The 24,748-nt window shown below is 42.5% G+C and overlaps 1 protein-coding gene across 1 annotated transcript in view; it reads left to right on the forward strand.

Moving 5' to 3' along the window:
* The window catches only part of LOC146833903 (coagulation factor XIII B chain-like), a 204,497-nt gene that overhangs the window by 91,564 nt on the left and 88,185 nt on the right, over positions 1 to 24,748 (forward strand). Inside the window, exons 4-6 of the mRNA XM_085601809.1 lie at positions 4,113 to 4,289; positions 6,129 to 6,305; positions 21,171 to 21,350. Of these exons, the coding sequence (XP_085457935.1) occupies positions 4,113 to 4,289; positions 6,129 to 6,305; positions 21,171 to 21,350 (534 nt within the window). The remainder of the gene's footprint in view (positions 1 to 4,112; positions 4,290 to 6,128; positions 6,306 to 21,170; positions 21,351 to 24,748) is intronic.

Genomic DNA, 24,748 nt, shown 5'->3' on the forward strand with positions numbered 1-24,748 from the left:
ACACTTGATTGGCATTTTGGAAGATAGTGGACAACGAGAATTGGGCAAATTACATTGGTCAGAATAGGTGAGCTGACTCTTGACATGCAAACTCTATGAAATGTTTAGCTTCCTCTTGCAGTATATATGTACTATATCTCCAACAAGGTCCACATTTTCGCTATAGGTGGTAGAGGCTACAATTGGCAAAAATATTAATATTCAGTCTCTGAAATACACACACATCCTAACTGTACCAACTATATTGCAGTGCATTGTACACTGAGTGCACCTTGAATTGTTCTCCCTCCTTCACTTTTTCTGTATAATCAGAACGTTTCAGCAAACGTCTTCCCCTTGACAGGCACCAACTTTATATTAAGGTCTTGTTGTAGGTTTCCTCATCACATTAAAGCCTTTCTCTTCACAACATATTCTCTGCTTTTAGTGCTGTGTACGTAAGAACTTAAATACCCTATCATTTGGATGGTACCTGACAGTAAGCTAGTGGATGCATACTACTGGGTGGATATTGGATGGTCCATTCTGGAGGACATAAAAGATGTGAATGAATGAGTGAGCGATCTGAGCGAGTCTGACATCATATGAAGGTTCTCCCACGAGAAAATTTTGAAACAAAGGGACATATTTACAAGTCCCCAAAGCTACTGGAGCGTCACTTTTTCTGGCACTCTGATGGTGTTGCGCCATTCCCCATATTTACAATGTGGGGCTTAACGCCACCTTGTAAATATGCCCTTTTCCACTGCAGTCCCCTCTGGCGAAGGGGTGGGTAATGGGTGTTGCTGTGGGTGTTAAACAGCAACACCCATTGCCTTTTGATGCTGCCCCAGATTTACCAGGCTGGAGCAGCGCCAAAAACTAAGGCCAGGTAATACCTGGACTTAGGATGGCATTCTGCAGCACACAGAAATAGAGCAAATCGCCATGAATTATTGTGTGCAGGAAGGTGTCCCTCCTTGCACATAAGCAATCACCCCTGCAGCGCAGGCACCCTTGCAACATGACGGCAGGGTGCCTGGGCTGGCGCAAGGGAGATTTTTTTGCACCAGTGCTAGGGGAAACTCAGAGGTGCACTGTATTTTTGTAAATACGAGGCATCCCTGCATTTCGAAAATGTCAGAGTGCTACAGCATTTTCTTGTAAATATCTCCCAAAGTGTGACAAATGGTGCATTTTAAAACAAATTTGAGAAAACGAGAACATTTATAAAGCACAGCTCCATGTCCCACTGCCTTGCACACTGCAGTGGTGGTCAAACAACTTTCAGAGTGGGGTGCTGCCACCATGTTACGTCACTGAAATTATAGGGATTGGGAAAAATCCAAGGGATGTACAAAGAACATGTCACAAGTGAGCTACAATCAGTCAAGGGGAAAGTGGTATGGGTATAGTATGTAGGTGGTGGTGCATTTTGGAACACGCTGTCACAAATATATTACTAAAGCATAGTGATGTAGTGCACTATCATTTACAGATCGCACATTTCCATTGACAACATGTGCACTATATTTCGACAGACTTCCAGTTCTACGGTGTACAGTACTTTTTTACCCCTTTTTGGGGGAATTTGCTGAATGCTCAAGGACTGAAATGCTCATCCATAAACAGTTGTAAATGCTCTGAGGTCTTCATCGGTGAGGCGAACGTGCGACGCTGCAATGGGACGTGTACACAGCTTGATGCTGTACATTCATACGTCGTGTCCGGTAATGTTGACTTGCAGCAGTGTTTCCTATTGTGTCATGCAAGGTGCAAATATGTAGTTCGCTTCATTTACATGATGTCGTCCCCAAACACAGTTTTCAAATATCAGTTTTGGACTTTTTATGTACATAGATGAACGTGTGACAGTTTGAAGAATGGCTTGTAGCCAGTATAACATGTATTGCCGCAGCGCCATATAATAACAGGATCATCCCTGAGGTGAGCGAGGCTGTCCTCAGCAGTGCATTCCATCTGTGCAGATTCCCATAAGGGTAAGCTAAGCATCCAGTCCCTGCATCAGAACAATTACGACAACATCCCATTCGGAACACAACAGATAATGAGGATCACAGGATTATTTTTAGCCCCTCTTTGTCTTCAACATGCAGAAACTGTTGGCATCATATTTACACTTTACTTTTTAAATCTCCACCAAAATTTGGTTTCTTTTAGCTGGAGCTAATTTTACCTTTTATACACGTGGGGCTTATTTACAAACCCCTTGCGCCTCCGGTGCGCCACATTTTATCACATAAAAAGTGTTGCATCGGCGGCTCAAGGAGCTTGTAAATAAGCCCCCGAGTGCCTTTGGGACAGGGCGTCCATGCAGGCCTGCGCGCGAATAACTCTTATGGTAATGTCACTCGCTCCTTTGCAATCTCTTACTAGTGCTGGGCACAAAGAGGAAAGAGAGCAAGGGAGGGAAAATGGCCTGTCACTGCATGGCTTGAAGCCATACAGTGATTACCCAGTTCTGTGAACCTCCCACCTCCACACTGCCTCATGTGTGCAGGACTAGAGAGGCTTAGCCACATCACCTGAGCGAATCCAGATGATTTTTCCTTGCAGTTTATGTTAGCATGAGAGCACTGCACGGATTGGTTGGGGAAGCAAACCCAGAGCACTTTAGGAGATTGGGGTTCTGCGGCTGAGATTCCCCAAGCTCGCTAACATTGTGCAGATAGGAGTACGTTGCAGCGCGCATGTCGGGCTGGCCATAGAAAGGCAAACGTCTAATCTGACATGCGCACTGCACTTCAAGGCCCAGCTGAGCCTACTGTGGATGAAGCGCCATCCTCACCAGCCCTCACGCATGTAGAAAGGCAACTGCGGCCCAGGCCATGGATGATATAAAAGCTTGCAGCCGGGAAAATACATTTATTTTAATATTTAATATGAATATGGGGGCCGAGGAGGGCATCAAGGAAAGGGGCCAACACCCTAACTCCCCAATAGAGGAACTCCGCTGCTACTTAGGGTACAAGGTGATTCACAGTCACCCGACACTAGCTCCAAGCTCTGCTCTCCAATTCTTGGTTTTGCTTGGCAATGCAATGCCTTTTCACTCACACATTTTATAAACTGGAGAGTTAGCTGTTTATTCAGGATGCCACGAATGGCACCCCAGCTCAGCCTGTACACATGAGTAGTTCAACGCATTTCTGCAGCTTGATTGACCGATCTGCATGGCACCACCTGAAATCAGTCACGTGCACCTTTGGTCTGCCTGCAACGTTTTTTGTGATTTTAATAAGTGGAGGAATAAAACAAAGCAAGTGTTATTGTGCAAGACACACAGACACAATATATATAGATCAGCTCCTAGAAGCTGACTAACTGAGAGTCTGAGAGCATGGCAGTCCATCGTTCCAAGAAAAAATGGAAATCATCTACGACCTCTTTTCATCTAGGAAGACATGCAGTTTCAGGGAGTTTCAAAAGCAGAGGCATGATAGAAGTCTACAAAACTAATTTTTTAGAATACTTTAGTCGTGCGTAATAGGGCTAAACAAAAGATTTTGGCAGTTCTTGTCAACTTCTGCAAAGCCACATCAGTGGTCAATAAAATGTAAAGGTCCCGCTGACTACTGTCTATGCCACCTCTCTGTGGACTCAACTGGAAAATGGAGGCAGGAATTTAGTATGTTTATGTCAATACATAGCCCCTCATTCCTTGCTCACTTTCCAGGATGACAGCTCCGGCAGGTAAGAAAGAGACATGGTAGGCTTTGTGCAACATAAACGCCAGGACACCCTTAGGTATTAGTGCGCTTTATAAGCTCCTAAATAAATAAATAAATAAATACAATTGTATCAATATGTATTTCCCACATGTGACATGGACTGCTCGAGCTTCACTCTTGTTAACTTTAAAGTCACTTAGAACCCATCTGTGAAAAGCATCCATATTGCTGTAACCCCCTATATATAATGTCATCTAAAAATATGTTTCACAATATCTGCCCATTGCCTACCAATGGGGCAAGTTAGGCGATTTTTTCTTTCCACATTTTCAAAAAGTTGATTTATTTCTAGCTAATCCTCCATAACCACCTGAGATATCAGGAAGATTTCGCACCCTTTCCTATTAATTGAAAAATAAAATATGTTTCATTTGTGTTTAGAAATCTGTGAAGTTCCTGATTTGCCTAATGGACACTCGCTGTCAGCCCAGAAAAAGTTCAAGGTGAACGAGAAGCTGCAGTACAAGTGTGAGGAAGGGTATCTCACGAAGAGAGGCAGTGCGGCCGAAGAGGTTGAGTGCCTTTCATATGGCTGGTCCACCACCCCACAATGCATCAGTAAGTTGGCTTGCATAATATTTTTGTTCATATTTCTGCTGGCTATTAGCAATGCTTTCCTTTGACCACATCATGATTTGACCAACTTTGTGGCTGTGCTTCAAGTTCAATTCGAAGATTATCCATATACAATACTTATGCATATAGGTTATCGTGCTCAGTATGGTTGCAAAGGGCAGTGCTCTCAACTCTGCTTTTCAACAACTGAAAAATTACCTCACCTGGCTGATTATATCTGAACAGTTTTGGCACCAAAAAACCAAACATATTCTGAGTTCTCAGCTCAGAATGGGAATAAGCATGCAGCAATAAAGCATTAACCTCCCCAATTCCGCACTATAGAATAAAAAGTGGTCGTAATACTGCATCCGGTAACAAGTTAGAATGTTGTGCAGGTAAAAAAAGAATATAGCAAAACAATTTGACCTACCATTCCATTGACTGCCATCATAGACATATTGGAATTATCATGCTTGCTGTTTTGTATATTGCATTTTGCTTGAATGGCACCAAGATAAAATTGGGAATAAACACGATTCACATTTTTGTGGTAAGCCACATGTAAAACTGTCAGGGCCCGATTCACAGAACTAACTTAAGACAAAATCCTAAACATACTACCATTTTGGTATTCACAGAAGGCACTTACTCAATTTGGTATTCACAGAAGGCATTTACTCATTTCGGTATTCACAGAAGTTAGGACTCCTAACTTTAGGACTCCTAAATGCCTTCTGTGAATACCGAAAGTCTTAAGATTAGGATTTTTCTCAATTTAGTAGTAGTAAAGTTAGGACTCCTAACTTTAGGACTCCTAAATGCCTTCTGTGAATACCGAAAGCCTTAAAATTAGGATTTTTCTCAGTTTAGTAGTAGTATAGTTAGGACTCCTAACTTTAGGACTCCTAAAGGCCTTCTGTGAATACCGAAAGTCTTAAGATTTGGATTTTTCTCAATTTAGTAGTAGTAAAGTTAGGACTCCTAACTTTAGGACTCCTAAATGCCTTCTGTGAATACCAAAAGCCTTAAAATTAGGATTTTTCTCAGTTTAGTAGTTGTAAAGTTAGGAGTCCTAACTTTAGGACTCCTAAACTGAGAAAAATCCGAATTTTAAGACTTTCGGTATTCACAGAAGGCATTTAGGAGTCCTAAAGTTAGGACTCCTAACTTCTGTGAATACCGAAGGTGAGTAAGCGTCTTCTGTGAATACCAAAATGAGTAAGTGCCTTCTGTGAATACGAAAATGGTAGTAAGTTTAGGACTTTGTCTTAAGTTAGTTCTGTGAATCGGGCCCACAGCTATTATGTCTAGCCAATGAAAACAAACTCTGATGCACGAAACGTGCCAAACTTCACACAAGTGGTTTTATATGTTTCCTGCCCGATTTATGCAGGCACAAACATCGGGTAAAGACCGGGAAAAGGGTTATTTTGATTGTCCTATTTTACCTTCCGATTGAGCACAACACTCAAATGAATGCCAATGTGGAAGTATGTAAATAAAACTTATGTACCATAAATATAATGATCTCACTGTATCTAATAGAATTACTCATCGTTTGAGTTGACTGAATTCAAAGATTCCAGAGTCTCCATCGTAGATAAAAATAACCCAAGGATAAGATGTGTGCTTCTGGAATGTCTGAAAATAAGGTCATTGAACTGATAAAATCAGTTTTTAAATATGTGTACTGTATGTATGGGAAACATATATTTAAGATCTTACAATATAGTTTAGTAATTGGTGTTTGGATGGCAGTTCTTTTGAGAAAAAAACGTTGTTGTGTCTTTAATTAGTTTTTTCACTTAATATCAATATGCATATTATTTTTCCTTTCAGAACTAACATGCTCAGAATTGAGCAGTTTAGAACATGGAGAGTTTTATCCCCGAAAGAAATCATACGTTGATGGGGATGTGGTGAAATTTTCATGTGGGGAAAATTATTTTTTGAATGGATCAGAACTAATTCAGTGCTATTACTTTGGATGGTCGCCTGATCCTCCACATTGTGAAGGTAAGTGATCTCCAATAGGAGTAGGAATTAGGGGTGGGCATAACTGGTGTAATTTTGTCTAGCGTAATTACTCCTAATTATGTGTATTTGTGTGAAAAGCGTATTCCAGCAATTAGTGGTATTTTCATAATGCGAAATGCACTCCCCTGTCCAAAATAGGCCGGAGGATGCATCTTGCACTAAGAAAATAGTGCTAAATTCTGCAGGACACAAACAGCATCAACCAGCAGTCACTTGCCCTCTCTTACTTGGTTGCGGCTGTGCTCCTAGGGTAGGATGTGAGCCCTAAAGTACTCTTAATCACTATAGCTGGCACAATCGTATAATTTAGGTAGTTTCGCATTTGAAGAGTAATGCATAATTACTGAAATTACTCCAATTACTCCTGCGCCAATATAATTTCTCCCAGGCCAAGTAGGAATCATACTATACGGAATCTGCATGTCATCACTCCTTAAAACAGTAAGGTTGCTGTACACTACCATGCCTCTGACAGATAGAGGTTCATACAAGCTTTTGCCATGGACTACCTGGCAGCTCGAGGGATTTAAACCGCAAAGATTAGCGGTAGCGGGTCAGCGCGGGCCAGATTCTGAACCTTTGTTTTTAACCTTGCTGTAACTTTGTTGCTCGCATTTCATGCTCGTACTTTTAGTTAGCACTATTTGCACACATCGTCTTTTTATAATAAACGTTAGCTTTGCCAACTCTATTACAGCATTTATTTTTACTTGTTCCTTACTGATTGTTTGTACACCGGTCCCCGGTCCGCCGAAGCTCCTAGGGCCGATTGTAGCCCTAATAAAACACCATGTGGGAGTGGACGCACGCAGCAGGCACGCCTAAGGCAATCCCGTCTGCAACCGTCCGCGCCCAGCCGTCACCAGGAGCCAGAACCCCTGACCCTTCTAATCTTCAATCTAAACAAAACCTGAAGTACACCTATTCTAGTCTAAGGCTCAAAGCACTTAGAGGGGCCTTCTCTTCCAGCTGCCTTAACAAGGCTCCAGCAGCATAGGAGGGAGGTTTTGTTTGCATAAAATGCCAGTTTAGTAGCCTCACCCCTACATCAATTAATGATGGACTAGATAACGGGAACAAAATACATTCCCCAGCGGCTAACAAGGCTCAGCCATTTTATATATGTCATTCTGATCGGGACTGGCATTGCCTCCTGATGAATGTCAGATCCCTTCCTAAACATGCCATTGAGATTTGGGACTTACTTTCATCAGGGCCCATAGATCTATGCTTTTTAACAGAAACCTGGCTGAAGCCCAGTTCCTCCCCTGCCATTATGGCGGCCATCCCCGCAGGTTATCGAATCCAAAAATGTAATAGATTAGCTAAGACAGGTGGGGGAATAGCAATAGTACACAAGGAATCTATCAAGGTCTCCATTACCGAACATCATAGTGATACCAAACCTGAAATCATGGTATTTAGGATTGATTCCCCTACCCATCATTGTTGGAAAGGTGCCCTAGTTTACCGCCCCCCAGGTCCCCTTATGAACTTCTCAGTTCAGCTCATGGAATTGATTGACCCTCATATCATCTCCTCTAACAATTTCCTCCTACTTGAAGATTTTAATGTCCACAGTGAAGTCTCCTCAAATGCAGAGGCTTCTACATTTCTATCGGATTTAGCTTCTCTTGGTCTGAAACAGATCAACACCGGCCCCACCCATTTAGCGGGACATACCCTCGATCTTATCCTGACTACTACTCCTAACATATATTGCGAGGCTCCTTGCACCCTTTCTTGGATGGATCATTATCTACTACGCTTCCACATAAAAGAGGACAGAGCCTTCGCTACTCCTATGACATCTTCACGTAGTTGGAGAAGACAGTGGCATAAAATAACGCCAGGCCATTTTTCAAATATCCTTTCTAGTAGTACATATTCGTCGTCCGAAAACATTGCAGAAGACCTAGCTAACTATGATGCTCTAGTTACTTCCACACTTGACCAACTTGCCCCCTTAAAATTCCTCCCCTCTAAATCGAACAGAGCACAAGCGACTTGGTTCTCTCCTATTCTACGGGAAGAAAATAGTCACTGTAGAAAGCTAGAAAGGCGCTGGTGGCTTTCTCATAGTGCAACTGATAAAGAAGCCTTTAAGCTCTGCTTAACTCGCTACCATAAAAATACAAAAAAGGCTCGCAAGATGCACATTGAGTCCCAGCTGAATCAGGCAGGAAATTCTTCTAAGGAGCTTTTCCGCATTTTGAATTTATTCATCAACCCCAAGGCATGCCACGATGATGCAACACCCTCACAGGACCTCTGTGATAAATTGGCTAAGCACTTTACTCAGAAAATTGAAGACATCTATGACAGTATTGTTAAAGATAAAGATCCCCAACTAACTAACACTGTATTTCATCTACCTCACCCTAACCCCGCAAATCTTCTAGATTGCTTCCCCCCTCTAACAATAGACACAGTGGAGTCCCTCATGAAAACAGTAATATCTGGCTCACCTCAGGATGTTTTACCTGCTAAGACATCCATGCTGCTTCATAAACAGCTGGCTCCATTGATCTCCTCATTGACTTCGGGCATACTACCTTCCGAATGGAAAGCTGCCCCAATAATACCAATCTGGAAAAAACCCAATGCTCTTCCGGAAGATCTATCTAATTACCCCCTATCTCCTTGCTGCCTTACTTGAGTAAACTCCTGGAGAAGCATGTGAATCATCATCTTTCTGATTTCATGGAATCAACCGGGGGTTTAGATCCTTCCCAGTCAGGTTTTTGACCCAGATTCAGTACAGAGACAGCTTTAGTTGCAGTCACAGATAACATCCGACACAAGCGGTACTCTTAGTGCTGCTGGATTTGTCAGCAGCATTTGACATGATATCCCATACTATTCTTCTATCTAGATTTAGAAATGTTGGTATTCATAATCAAGCTTATCTGTGGCTGGCTAACTTCTTTAACAACCGCCCTCAAACTGTCACTTTAGGCACTTTCCAATCCTCTACATCAAAGCTGACCAAAGGTGTACCCCATGGATCCTGCTTGAACCCCACGTTCTTTAACTTTTATGTGGCCCCCCTGGCAGATCTACTGAGGACCCTGGGCTTCATGAAACCCAGCTGCTAATGGCATTTGACAGAAATTCTGCTAACACACAGCCGGCCTTCTCTGAAGGTATGAATGCAATTTCGGAATGGATGAGAAAAAACTTTCCCTAGTTACATGCCAGTAAAACGGAAATTATGCTCTTTGGAGAGGCAACCTTACTATGGTCCCCACATTGGTGGCCCACCAATTTAGGTCCCGGTCCTACCCCTAAGGCAGTGGTGAAAAATTTAGGTGTGCATTTAGATTTGAAACTCTTGATGGAAACACAAGTTTCATCTACCGTGGGTACCTGCTTCTTTACATTAAGTCTTTTGAGAAAGGCTTTTCCTTTCCTCCCTTTAACAGTCAGGAAAACTCTACTACAGGCCCTTGGATAAGTTGTCTTGACTACTGTAATGCCCTCCTGATTGCAGCCTCTGAAGCATCACTCAAAAGACTTCAGGTGGTCCAAAATTCTGCCGCACGGCTGGTGTCCAATTCCCCAGCCAGAACCGCTTCCTTACCTCTACTCCAGGGACTTCACTGGTTGCCTGTTCGGAAACGGATCTGCTGTTTAGTGCACAAGGCACTTCACGGCAAAGCCCCCAGCTATCTTAGTGATAGACTCACGCGCCATCAGCCCTCCAGAACACTCCGGTCTGGATTGAAATCACTCCTTGTGGTTCCTCGGATAAAGAAATCACGCATTGGGGGAAGGCATTTTAACATCTTGTCCCCTCATACTGGAATCAACTTCCACTTCACCTTCGTGAATGTGCCCACTATCTCCAATTCCGACGACTTCTCAAAACCACACTTTTTCAGTCCCCCTCGATGACTCTGTAATCCCCCTTCATCTACCCGACACTGACCTCAAAGCACTACTATAGCGCGGAGACACCCCTTTGGGGGTGATTCGGGTGCTTTATAAGTCACATAAATAAATAAATTAACTCCTATGTTTTTTAAGCATTGGCTGCTAGATTAACCACATGGCAATTTGGGTTTGTCATGAGTAATGGTTTAATAATATGGCACGCCTTTGAATTTGTAGTGACTATTACTTAAAGAGAAATACAATGAGCAATCATTACAGATAAAAAGCCAAACACTAACTTCACTTCCTGTGATGTTATTAAGAGCTGATTCGGTTTCGATCTCCCTTTTCTGACTTCTGTGTTTTTTGGGTCAAGTATGCGAATCGCAACCCAAATCGTTATGTGAGCACAGAAAGGATAGTATGCCAAATGAAAGGATATTTATAGTGTGACCAATTACATAACGTTATTTGTAAATGCAATTTTAGCTTGGTCTTTAATGCGCACTATTGTTGGGCTCAAGGGTTTGATAGACATTTTATTAAAGCATATGGTCGTATACCAACTGGGTGGATGAGAATCACCGGGAAACACCCATTACGACGGTCTTTTCACGCGCTGCCATCGCAATGCGACTTTAAAATCGCAGGAGGCTTTACATCGCATGCTTTTAGAACGCACACTACAACTGCTTATTGACTTTTACATCGCTAGCAATGACAACGCGTGTGCAAGATGATGGATTATGACAGACCAAGATGACTCGTTGAGGATTTTGATGCAACATGAGGTACGTTTTAAAACATATTGGCAAAGGCTGGCACTATAGTGGACGGATGGATGAAGGATGGATGTATGGATGGAAGGATGAAAGGGTGGATGGATGAAGGATGGATGGATGAAGGATGGATGTATGGATGGATGGATGGATGTATGGATGGATAAAAGGTTGCATGGATGAATGATGGCTGGATGGATGGATGTGTGAAAAGGTGGGCGGATGAATGATGGGTGGATGGATGGATGGAAGGGTGGATGGGTGAAGGATGGATGTATGGATGGAAGGATGAAAGGGTGGATGGATGAAGGATGGATGTATGGATGGAAGGATGAAAGGGTGGATGGATGAAGGATGGATGGAGGATGGATATATGGATGGAAGGATGAAAGGGTGGATGGATGAAGGCTGGATGTATGGATGGATAAAAGGTTGCATGGATGAATGATGGATGGATGGATGTGTGAAAAGGTGGGTGGATGAATGATGGGTGGATGGATGGATGGATGGATGGATGAATGGATGGATGAAAGGATGAATGGATGGATTAAAGGGTGGATGGATGAAGGTTGGATGTATGGATGAAAGGGTGGATGGATGAAGGATGGATGGATGGATGGATTAAAGGTTGCATGGATAAATGATGGATGGATGGATGTGTGAAAAGATGGGTGGATGAATGATGGGTGGATGGGTGAAAGGGTGGATAGATGAAGGATGGATGGATGGATGGGTAAAAGGGTGGATGGATGAAGGATGGATGGAAGGATGAAAGGGTGGATGGATGAAGGATGGGTGTATGGATGGATAAAAGGTTGCATGGATGAATGATGGATGGATGGATGTGTGAAAAGGTGGGTGAAGGAATGATGGATGCATGGATGGATGGATGGATGAAAGGGTGGATGAGTGGCTTGACTGTAGGTTTGCCAGTACGTTATGTCACACATTCCGTGCTCTTCCTCAGTCTTCAGGGTAGATAGAACGCAAGCCGCTCTTCGGCAAGCATCTTCTGGAACAAGCACCTGGAAGGAACCCTCTATGCTGGGCAGCAGGCTCCCTCTTCTCTTTGTGGACTCAGGAAGCAGTGTATGTAGTTCTCAGAGAGGGGGTGATGGGTGGCAGATGTCAGCAGTTACAGTCCTTGCTCCCGGGGGTGGCACTAGGTGTAAAGTTATGTGCAACTCAAGCAGCCCGGTCGAATGCAGCCAGGGCAATAGATTTATACTTTCACAGAGGTGGACATGTTGCAGCGTCAGAATCACTAAGGCTCACAGATGCTTGTATGCAGGTCTGAGTTGCAGATCTGGGGATAAAATTAGTGCAATAGTCAGTTGCCAAGATACACCAGCCCTCTTCCTCCGCTAGGCGCAACTCACAGTCAAAATGATGAGCTGTAAGCAACATAAGTGCGAATGGATACATATCTGTATACCAGAGCTGCCAGTGCAGGAAATAAGGGTGGAGGCTGTCCAACTCAGGTCAGCACCACTTGCAAGGGAAAACAATGATCCGGCAGCGAGATGAAAACACCCATGGAATCCCACGATCAGATCAGCACTGCATGTGGCAATTCTTGTTTGATGGGCAGGACGGCAGTCATAGGCCTCTGGTCTCTGCAGTCTTGGTCCTGACTTTGAAGATACAGGGGAATAAAGATTTTGCTGGATCCTGCCTTTTTGGGCAGAGCCGGACCCGGGATGTGGAGGATGGGCAGGCAGCCAACATCTTTATATGGAAATGCAGTTTTGATCATGCGCTGTCGCAGCCTTTTTATGAAAAGTGGGTTTCTGTTTCAGGCCATAAGTTGACCTTCTGTCACTGGTTTAGTCCAGATAGGTGATCATAACAGAAGCTTTCCACTCTATTCATGTTTATGTAATTTCAAATCAGACATTTACACTTGGGTTTATGATAAGTTCATGAGGGAAGGGGAAAGGCAAGAAATGTGAAATGTGTTTGCTTTTGGCCAGTGGGTACCTAAGAAGTTTTGAAAGGGAATGAAAGTATTTTTTTAGGACCGAGTCTGCCAAAGCATTCAGAGGCTCTGCTTTTCCATAGCTGCAAATAATGCAAATTATCGTGCACCTGATTCACAGCATTGGTATACATATTTGCCATTTCATTTAGAATTCCACATTTTCCCGTATATAAAGGTACATCTCCTGTGTCGAGCTGCCTCTAGTTCTTTTCATGTTGCCACTAATCTTCTTCATATTCATGTTCCTTCTCCTCTCCCTAATGTTCCTGCACCTCGTGCCCAGAGAAACATAAAACACCAGAATGAAAAACAACACGGCCCAGAAACTGAATTAACTCAGTGAAAAAAACGTAAGTAAACTGCGTTGTAATGCCCCAAAGCAGCAGAGACACTACAATCGCGTGGCAACAGCATGTGCAGTAAATGCGTGTGAGGTAATGCCTTTCACAATTTCAAAACAGCGTGGTAATTGCTTGCGATGTGACGGCCCGTGGGTCTGGGACAGTTCCTGAGACCGAGACATCCTGGTCAGTGACCCCTTGCCTCAGAGGAGATTTGGTGAGCCGTTTTCTGCTGCTCCTCCCTGCCCTAGCCTGGGACTGAGTGACTGAGTTGGGTGTAGCCGCCAACACACCTTGTCTCCTGCCACTGCTGGTGGGGGGAGTGAGCTGTGCCGTTGCTGCAGTACCACTGGGGACTACACTTCCCGTGCTCCGCCAGGCTAAGTACCCCATCCACAACTGTCAGAGCCCGGAGGAGGCTGGGCTGGGCCCCCCTCTAACATCTCGAGAGAGGGAAGAGGAAAGACGACCAAAGGGGTGACAAAGAATAGGCAAGAAGAAGGTAACACACACGACAACAGAGGAGGTATCTTTTACTTCTCTAGATTCGTTTTTAGCCAAAGCCACTACAGCCATAACCAAAGAGACTGCCCGTCCAGACATGAGAATTTTGTTGGGCCCAGTGGATGGTGATAGGGTGTTACTATCAGATGCAAATACTGAGGCACAGATGTTGAATCCTCAAGAAGTAACTGTTAACTCCCCCATACCTAACACGTCTGGGCTTCTTAATTCTTTGCCTAGCGGAATAACACCTAGTGCCCCAGTATTGGACTATGCCTGCCAAAGAAAAAGAGGCCTTGCTAAAGCCTCCTTTCCCAATGACGTCAAAATACCCAGAAAGTCCAAAAATGTTGCACCGCGGACCATGATTCAGCCCGCGGGGCTGCCTGCTTCTTCCTGAAGGGCAGCGATACAGCCCGAGGCACTTCCCTGTTGTTTTCAGGTGCATCGCGGTGCTGCACGGCGGCTGCTGTTGCCTTTTTGGTTTTGTGCGTCCCGTGGTGTCTGCTCTCTTTCTGTGTCCCGTACGCCGCATACCTATGCGGTGGTCCATTATCTGACAATTTGCATGACAGGAATGCCGCACCTCCAGTTTCAAACTACGGCTTTTCATTTTCACATGTTGGTGCACTATATATTCTTACCTTTCTTTCACTGGATATATATTTCCTTCTTCATTTCTTCTTGGGGCCATCTTGCCTTCCCATGATTCCATAGTCTTCTTCCCAGAAGGCCATGGGAAGTATCTGCTCAACCAATTCAAGATTATTATTATTATTATTAAAAGCGCCGGGACACTCTTTTAGAGTAGCCGAGCGCTATATAAGACCAATTTTAACATAACATAACATAACAAGATGGCGACCTTCCAATTCCGTTCACTATCCTTTTCCTTATCCAAGATGGTGGTTACTTACTTCCTTTTTGATCACTTCCTGTTCCTGTTTGGTCACTTTCTGTTCCTGTTTGGTAACTTCCTATTCATGGGTATTTAAAGGACTGAATCCTTCCTTTCCTTGCATTGCAACACTCTTTGCTCCTGCTGGTGTGTCCTCGCTCCTGTTGGTATCCTGTGCTCCTGCCTGGTGTATCTGTGATCCGTGCTGGTGTACCTTCATCCTGATTATATTCTTCTATTTCGGTTTGGATTCCTTGCCTACTAATTCCTCCTTACTGTTAGCTTCTTTCCTTCCGTTTCCTTCCTGGAGTCCCCACTTCCATCAAAGGTTTTTCCCGCCGGGATTTTTTCCTCTTGGGACTCCTTTTGGACTTTTCTCTTGTCTGCAGCACCGTGGCTACCAGAAAGGGTTGCCCTTACCTCGGGCAGACAAGAACCCTCAAGAACCGAAGTCAAGGATCTCTCCAACTCGCCAGAACTGGTAAGAACACTGCAGAACACTGCAAGTTGTGACAAAAAATCCCTTGCCAACCCTGTTAACCGTGCAAACACCAACCACCCGAGTCCAGATAAATAACACGTCATTAAAGATCTTGAACTGGGATGATCTCTATGATAAAATATCAGAGTTATTATTCCCTATCTGCAAACGTCTAGAGTCCATTCAGAATGCAAATAAAGAGCTGGCAGTCAAAAAGTCTTTGCAACTCTAGAGGGAAAGGGATAGGAGCAGCATCCCCCAAGGTCCAACTACTGCTTTGCAATCGCCAGTCCTCGATGGTGCAGATAACGTGTCGGATTGCAATGGCCCAAGCAGTCTTGCCTCTGTAAGCTAAGCCCCTAAATCTGTATTAACATCAGTACCCCTGACCGCTGGCACCCACCCATTTTCACTAATAACCTCAGCTCCCTCTGCAGACTTGGTGGTGGAGACACCAGCACAGCCCACAGTATGGAACACGAGTTAGGTCAATTTAGATCCAAGGTCAGAGGGCATCTGCAATTACATGCGGAGAGTCTGTGATGGGCCAAGATTAGACCTCCCGCCAGCTGCGAGCCCTTATGTGGTCATTCTGGCTAACACCCCACAACTAAAAAATATGCAAAAAGACTACCCAATTGATCCACAAAGTGCTCCCCTGGATCTACAAGCATATAAATGAACACGCTGAGGGGCAGATTAACATTCTGAAGGCAAGAAGAGTAGCCTGTCTGGGTATCTCGGATAAAACAATCAGGGGGGACTGAGTAGTTTTAACCCTTAAGTCATCTGCCATGGCCCAGAATCTTTATATTTATTGCTCAAAGCACCAACATCAGATATTTGCCCTCATACTTGGCTTCTTTTGTAAACCAGCATCCCAACAGCCAAGATTAAATGGGCTGGGAGACTTCACTATTCTCCCCCAGCTATTGGACAACCAACACTGCATGAGGCATGGAGTTTCCCCTCTACAGACCTTACCCTTCACCAATTGATTTATGGTATTGGCGAATATGGAAGCTTGTGATTGACAAAGAACCGAGGAGGTGATTTCAAAAGCAGCCAATGGTGGTGTCCCTGAGGGGGTGGGCTCCCTAATTCAACCGTTCATAGGTAAAGATAAGATCTCAGTCATCACATGGAATATTGCAGGTTTGGGACAAAAAATGTCTGACCAAGAGTGGATTAAGTACATCTCCTCTTTTGAACTAATTTGCCTACAAGAGACTTAGGAATTAAGTCCTATCTTTATAGATGGTTACAGATCTTTTCATACTCCTGCCATTGCCTCAAACTCCGGACGTGCCAGGGGTGGCATTCTGACTTTATTAAAGAACACCTTGAAATTTGAAGTTCTTTCCTCCCACAATGACTCCCAATATTACAATATGTTGTATCTAAAGGCCCTGATGGTAACACCATATTAATAATACTTTTTTACAATAACCATTTTGGGGGTGAGATGTTTAAGGTTGCAGTTTTAGTCGAGGAAAAACTGAATGTTCTATTTAATAATTGCAAGAAAATACCTAGAGTTATATGGATGGGTGAATTTAATGTGCATAGCTGCTGTTTTTCTTCTAGCTCGATATGCGGCCTCTCTGATGAGGATGAAGTAGGAATCCCGCATATTATGCATAACCAGTACGTAATATATTAAACAGACTCATTATCACCCAAAATTTAGAGATAATGAATCCTTTCTCTGAAATTACAGGCCAGTTACAGAATACCTTTAATTCTAGCCGTAATGGTGCTACAATAGATTTTTTAATAGTATCAGCATCCATTAGAGAGGCTTTAACTGATATTAAAACTAACTTCTCAGCTTTTAGCGATCATGCGGACATATCATGCTAACTGCACTGGGATGGCATCTAGGGATCCCAGATCTCACATGTAAGACCTCATGTTGCAAGGAAGAATGGGATTAAACTTAAGTGGGGGGAAATTATTAGGGAAGACTTTATCCTGTGGGTCGTAGTAAGTAGGTATAACGAAATCATTGCCTGCCTCGAGATAAACGCCTAACCCACTAGAATCATGTCTGCTTTTGAATCAATTCTGCAGGAGGTAAAAAGGAATTTAATAAAAAGTGGTATAGACCCAACTCCAAAGGGTCAGAAGTGGTTTGACAAGCATTATACTAAAGCACTGTCTAACCTACATCATACCCTTAGGATGGGCCCAAGAAACACAGTCCTAGTTAAGCTTGCCTGTCAGGCATATAAAACCAGTAGGAAGACTAGATTAAATGCATTGCAGGATGAAGCCTGGGAAAGACTTTACCAAGCCTCCTTTACAAATAACTCTAGAAATTTTTGTCCCAATATGGTTTTAAAAAGGGCAAAGGCACACAGGAACAATGTCTTAATTTGAGCTTGCTTATTGCCTAGTACACTCAAGTCAAACATGGTAAGCTATACTTTGCCTTTATGGACCTATCCGTGGCCTTTGACTGCGTCACCCATTATCACCTTTGGGAGATGGGTGTTGACGAAGTAATACTTTTGTTTATTAGGCAATTGTATATGAGGGCTGCTGCTTGTGTATATATGGACAACAGGGGGAGTGCACTAGTTGGTCGCCAATATCCAGGGGGGGTTTGCCAGGGTTGTGTCCTTGCCCCTTTTCTGTTCTCATCGTACACCAATGGAGTAGAGGCCCCCCCTGTTAGAATCTACCCTGGACGTCCCTTTAATGAATAAGGTTCGAACGCCAATATTACTTTACGCAGATGATGCAGTTTTAATTGTCCATAAGGGAAGGGCCCTCCAGAAGCTTTTAGACACTTGTGCAAATTTTATGAAAAATGTGGACTTACAAACAAATGAGGCAAAGTCCTTAGTTACAGGACATAAGGCCAAGAAAGTTCCAACTTTTTTTATTTCTGAATGAAAGTGGCCCAGACGGAGATGTTTTCTTACCTAGGGGTGACTTCTGATTATATGTCAACATGGTCCCACATGGTGTCTAATAGAGGGATAATGCTGGAAAACCCATTACCGCCATATATTTGTTCATGAAAAAGTTAGGCTCAAAACAGATAGATATGGTCAAAAAAGTATATGAGGCAAAATCCTGTGCAGTAGACTCCTATGGAGCTGGAGTATGGGGATATATTAATCAAAATGCAATTCAATCAATAGAGGACACATTTTGGAAAAAAATGATGAGCCTCACAAACAGCTGCTTTAAATGTAATTGTCATTGTGAGCTGAATGTCCCCTACATAACAGACCAGATAAACGTGGCACTAATTCTCCTATGGCACTCCATATGGAGAAGAGAAACAGTTAAACTGATCCAAGAGTTTAATACAGACTGCCTCGCTTTAGAACACGTACAAAGGATCCCCTGGATTGTGCATGTTAAAAACACCCTAAACGCTCTGGGTCTAGGAATTATTTTTGAAACCCCCAAAAAATGCTCAACTATATCTAAAAGAGCTATAAAAGCTTGTTTCTTAAATGACATGGCTGTAATTCGACCTAAAAATCATACCAATAAATATATGGTTCGAACCTATCTTGAAGGCCCAATGCTCGGTGAGGGGGAACCATCATACTTGTCATTCGTGACAAACCCACACCATAGATTTATTTTAATTCGAGTTTGTTTAAATTCTATCCCATTTCTGTTGGGTTTCCCATCCGGCATTTTCTCCACTCAAGCTTTGCCATGCTTCCCATGTGAACGTGTCTCCCCCAATCTGATTTGCATACCTACTTTTTTTGTAAGTTTTATTCTGAACGTCACAAGAGATTTTTACTTCCAATCATGCACAAATATAAATTCAGGCAATGCCTTCCGGGACTGTATTTCTTACAATATTGCCTGATCCTCTAGTCTGCTACTGTGTTGCTTCCTTTCTATGTCTTTCTCCAAAAACCAGGAGTTTGCAAACTTGATGAAATGTACTGTATTTTATGCTTTTGATGGTCTTATCACTGTCTTTTTTATCTATGCGAGGTTTATATGTACTTTAATGATTAATTTGGAATTAATTGAAGAAAGTGATTTTGACTTGACTTGTAACACCCTCATAGCACTTATTATTCACAACCTACTGTCAATGAACCTTAAGGGTGGTCTGGGTTAGATAGGAGGTCAGAGTTGTGAAAGGTGGTCAACCAATATTTCCCTCAATCAGCTTCAGAACTCAGTATGTTGGATAAATTGATTGACTATACAAAATGTCAATATATTTAGAAATCTTTCACTTGCCATCTACACCACAAATGAGGACGTGGGCAGCGTAGTACAAGGGTGCACCTCATTTTTCTAATTGTGGTTTAGAGGGGGTAGTTAGAACCCATAAATTCATTGCTTGTCCCGACCTGATGTTATATCTTTTGAAGTTGTTTTCAGAATTTTCATGCGTAAATGGCAAATCTTTATCTTCCTATGCATAAAAAAATAATGATGAGAGTATCTTATCAGGAAGCAAAGAAGGCCAAATTACACATTTTTTGCAGTGGCAATTGAAAACTGTGTATCACTGGGATAGGAAAGGAATGGGGGATTTCCAGAATGAGCTACTTGAATTGCATTTCATAAACAACACAGTGGTCTGCAAATATGTAACACGTGAGTGTTGTTCGACTGAATCACAATTTAGGTTTAAAGCTCAAATGTATGATAGAGTTCCATAATTGGAAATATGTTTTCCTTTTTAATCATATCGTATAATGTTTATGTTTATGTATCTATATGCCATATCCAAAAATAAAACAAGGAAAGGTGAGTAAACCTTAATATGGGTGCAATTCTCATTGTTATAATTGTGGGGAAAAATATTTGCTATCTTTTGCAAATTTCTATAACATAGTGAAAATTAATTCTATCAACGGGGAAAAAATTTGTGCTGCTTCTTTCAAATGCATATGCTATATATTGGAGTATCTTTTTTTAAATGAATATTAATGACTGTAATTCAGGCCATGAGAGTTCATCATAAACAGTTAAGGAATGGAGGAATATAGATTTTGCACCAACACTCAAACTATGAACCACGTTACGTTTTTGGTGTTGATCGTAGTTCACAAGCATCTGTGGATCCACAACTGTGTCACCGTTAGTCTGTTTTCTCATTGGTATCACTTGGATATGCAAATGTGATAAGAACATTTATCCTAAAAGGAAACATAGAAACTGATAATAGTAATCACTTTTTATCCCACTGCACCTGTCAGCACAAACATGCTCTCATTAGCCCTCAAACTCACTGCTAAAAGTAGATTTAACTTTGAATCTTTTTTCTGAGTTTGAGATACAAATCATTTATGTACCCCAATTAATTATTAGAATAAGAATTGCCTGCTGGACTTGAAATTAATCATTTGGCTTTTCCAATATAAAAATAATGAACACCACTCGAATAAACTTCACATGGGAATTAGTGTTAAGAAAATTAATGGCAGAATATAAAGAGCTCTAAAACTGAAATATTATATTGACAGTGTCAAATGAAAGAATGAGTTAAAGGCTGGGTACAATGAATTGTGTCACTGAAGGAGTCTAGTTGACCATAGACTTGTAGTAATATGTGTATAAATGTGAATATTCTACCATTGTTCTTTTATTGTGGTCAATTGAAAGGTGTTGATATTCTTCTCTCTACCTGCTGTGGACACTGTCCTACATGTGAAATGATAATTGCCCTTACAGTTGTTAGGATATAACATACAACAGATGTTCCACATATTCTCTTAAAAAAACTGCATTTTCATGCGAGCAGATTCACCCAGATCTGTGCATACAGGTCCTCTTTTTTACAACAAATCTGATTGGTGTAGACTTGTACTAAATCATAAATTCGATGTTTGATACTGTGTCCAACAATTGATTTTTATAGGAATAACCATTTGCATGATCTAGCAATCATCTCCTTCATTGTTATTCATTACACTTCAATATTTTCACCATATGATGTGCGCTATTTTTATATTTGTGTATGCTCTCTTTATTTTTCATTTAAGATATAAAACATAGATGCCCGCCTCCACCACAAATACCACATTCTATTAGACTACAGCACACAAAGGTATACGGCAGCGGGGATGTGTTTGACCTTGAATGTGATGAAAACTATGAAATGGAAGGATCCCCAGAAATCCACTGTGTGAACGGAGCATGGACATCTCCCCCTAGTTGTGTTGGTTAGTGACGGTTGAATTCATTTTTTGCTTAAAATCAAAAATATAAATATTCTCTATCATCCAAGCATCGATTGGAGTTAGAATGCTTAGATTTTGCTTAACTTTCTTTAACTATTGTTAATAAAACAATGGGCAATGCTCGGTGTCATCAAATTTATGAACCACATTTTCCATATTTGCTACATAACTTGCTGAATAATTTGCAATGTTTGCAGATTTCACCAAGAATATGTCTATCTCAAATGGAAGAAATGATGCTTCCAGAGAATGTGCTGCATAATTTGCATTCTTTGCCACATAATTTAGAAAATTGATTTGATTTCCCATTGCACACAATCGTAGTAGCCTTTACAATGTTAAAGTTCTCTAGAGTGGTTTGGAGCGGCTACCATTATGATGCTGAATTCTGTATTTTACATGCAGCTGTTTTCAGTTCTCTATGGGTTTTTGACAACACAGCATTTTATGCAATAAAATCAAAACCACAAAACATGTCTTATATATATATATTTATACATATATATCTATCTATATATTTATATATAGATTTATGTATGTATTTATATATATATATATATATACATACATATATATGTATACATCACTTCTTCCAGCAAAGTTCCCAGTTGCAAGGAATCCAAAAGATGTATGTATACATGTGCACTAAAAAAAACAAAGGTTACATGGACATTGTTGTTAAGCTCGGATTTCACTCATAGAAAACCAGTGAAATTGTGCAGTTAAAGTTACCTGAGCTAACTATAACTCATGCCCTGAAATGCACTGCTTATGACCTCACATATTACATCACTCATATGGTCAGTGACATCACTGATCATGCGGTAAAGGTCCCACAAAGCCATAGCAAACAGCTATGTCCCTGGGGGTGGGCATTACAGGACATAGCAGGAGCCGGTCTTTGGGAGTGGTGGTCTCCACGGCCATCTATGGCTCCAAGAGGGGCTGCGTGGCCCCCTCCTTTATTAGAATTTTCAGCGAGGAGGTGGTGGTCAATGTGACTGCAGGGGGCGTGCAGCCCCCCTGCATTATTTAATCTGAAATCCCCCATTATAAATAAATAAGCCCCGGGGAGGTGGTGGTCCCCATGGCAGCAGGGGAGGCCATACGGGCCTACCTTGCATCTTTTTGTCATGAAGCCCCAGGGAGGTGGTGGGCCCTTGGGCATCAATGAGTCCTGGGGGGGGCGTGCTCTCCCCCCCTCCTTTATAAAAATGCCCCCCCGGATCTGGCCCTCCGGGGGGGGATTAGAATTGAAGCGTGGGAGCCCGCACTTCATTAAAAAAATTTAATTTGGTGGGATTCGCTGATCCATCTCGACTCCCGCTGAATTGTATTTTTCAAATGTTTTTTGTGCCCTGTTGGACCCCCCTAGAGGCCTTGGGGGTCATGGTGTTTCTACCCCTCCCACATTTCTGCCAGGTTTGAAGTGTTGACAGCGAATTAGATCTCAGCACGAGATTGGGATGGGTCGCAGATCCTCCGCGTCCCTAGGTCTACAGTTGGATTTTTTTTTAAATAACTTTTTAACTGCTGAACAGATTTACACCAGATGACAAAAAGGTTCTTCCCTGAACCAACATCTACCATCCTGCTGAATTTGGTCCTATTCCTTTCAGCAGTTCGGGCTGTAGACGTGTCTAAATATCCTATGGAAATAAACAAAGGGAAACTGCGTTTGGGACCCCCCTTTTTCTCGCCCCCCCACTTAACAGATCACCCCAAAACTTTCAAGACAGCAGCTGAAGCGAGGGGTAAACTAGTTCTGAAAACTTGGTGAGGCTTTAGCAAACAACGCCAATGTTATTGGCAAATAAAAAAATGCTCTTCCTAACTATAACAACCTATATATATATGCATTTTGTTGCACCTTGATGGCACTATTTGCACTTTATATATCAGGATTTGCACCTACAATTTGCGTATTTGCACAACTTACTATTGCACTTTAAACCTTTGTAAATTACCATGTATTTACAAGTTCGGGATATTTCCGTGAACATAGAAAGGTATTTAGAAGCAGGCACATCTAATGATACAACCAGGTAATATCCCAGACCCATGCTGTTACAAGTATTAACATATATGCATTTGTTATATGTTTTTTTATCACTATAAAAATCAACTTTAGACCAATGTATTTTTTCCATGTCTATGGCCACAAGCATCACGAGATTATAGAGTGCTCTTGGATTATAAAAGCTTATTGAATCAGCAGTTACTTCATGTGATCAAGGCCATCTGGTGGCCGAAACGCGTAATGGCGTGCTGTGTGGGTGCTGATTGCCATTAAAAACCTGTGAAGCACGAGTTGGTGTCCGTGTGCTTCTTCCTCGCCGGTTGGAGGTGGGAGACAGCCTGTTGGATTTCATACCAATCACCCGGTAGTGGGTCTGCTACCGTTCACGGATCCCCTCGAAGTGTGTGGGCCGCCGCTCTCAGCCGCTTTACGTATTGCATTCCTGGTGAGGAAAAACGCGGTGGCTCCCCCGTGCGGACTACATATCCCAGAGTGCCCTTGGAGAAGTTTTTGCCGGACGCGATTCTCTGACGTATTCGTTGGGGGTTCCAGGCAGTTTCTCTGAACTTGGGCTAGAAGGATTTCAGACGCGCACGGGTTTCGAGGCAGTGCTTCATTATTCATCCGATCCGGTTACACCTCCGGATCTCGACAGCAAGACAACATCACCACCCCACAAGCATGTCAAGTAACGCCCAGCGGGACCGCGAGGAGGAGGCGGAGGAGCTCTTTAAAGATTTGATGGCAGCATCCACGAAACGTTCAGATGCAGGCATCGACCCGACTACGGATTCCAACCCGGATCTCAGGACACTACTGAAATCACTCGAAAAATGCCAACGGAGTGAAATGACAAAGTGGTGGGAGGAGATATCTTTGACCAAGTACGTGGAAGCAGGTCGGATTCCACGAGGCTTAAGGATTATGCTGGCACCCAATTTCGACAGATCCACCCAGAAATGTTGGTGGAATGGGCGGACAACAATCTTAATGCGTCCATGAATGCAGTGAAAATCCTTATCAAATATGCCCGAACCGATCGTGATGCACTCATCAAAAAGATAGAGGAAATTAATGACCAACTCAATAATCGACCAGAAAAGGAAGAGATTCTCAAGCAAAGAAAAGAAATCGAGGACAGGATTAAGACACAACAAGAGAAAATCAAACTGAGGAAATTACGCAAGTTCGCCAGGGATAAAGAGGACTACGAACTTGGGCAGATTTTTACTTTTGCCCGCCGCTATGATAGTGCGAGGAAGAGACGCTCGGATAAGTTGGCCACCACCACGCGTGAAATACCCTACAGTGGCGAACAATGCACGCCAAGAGAATCTGATACAGGTGATTCTGCTTCCTT

This window comes from Triturus cristatus, chromosome 4_2 (assembly GCF_964204655.1).
Source record: "Triturus cristatus chromosome 4_2, aTriCri1.1, whole genome shotgun sequence".
NCBI lineage: Eukaryota > Metazoa > Chordata > Amphibia > Caudata > Salamandridae > Triturus > Triturus cristatus.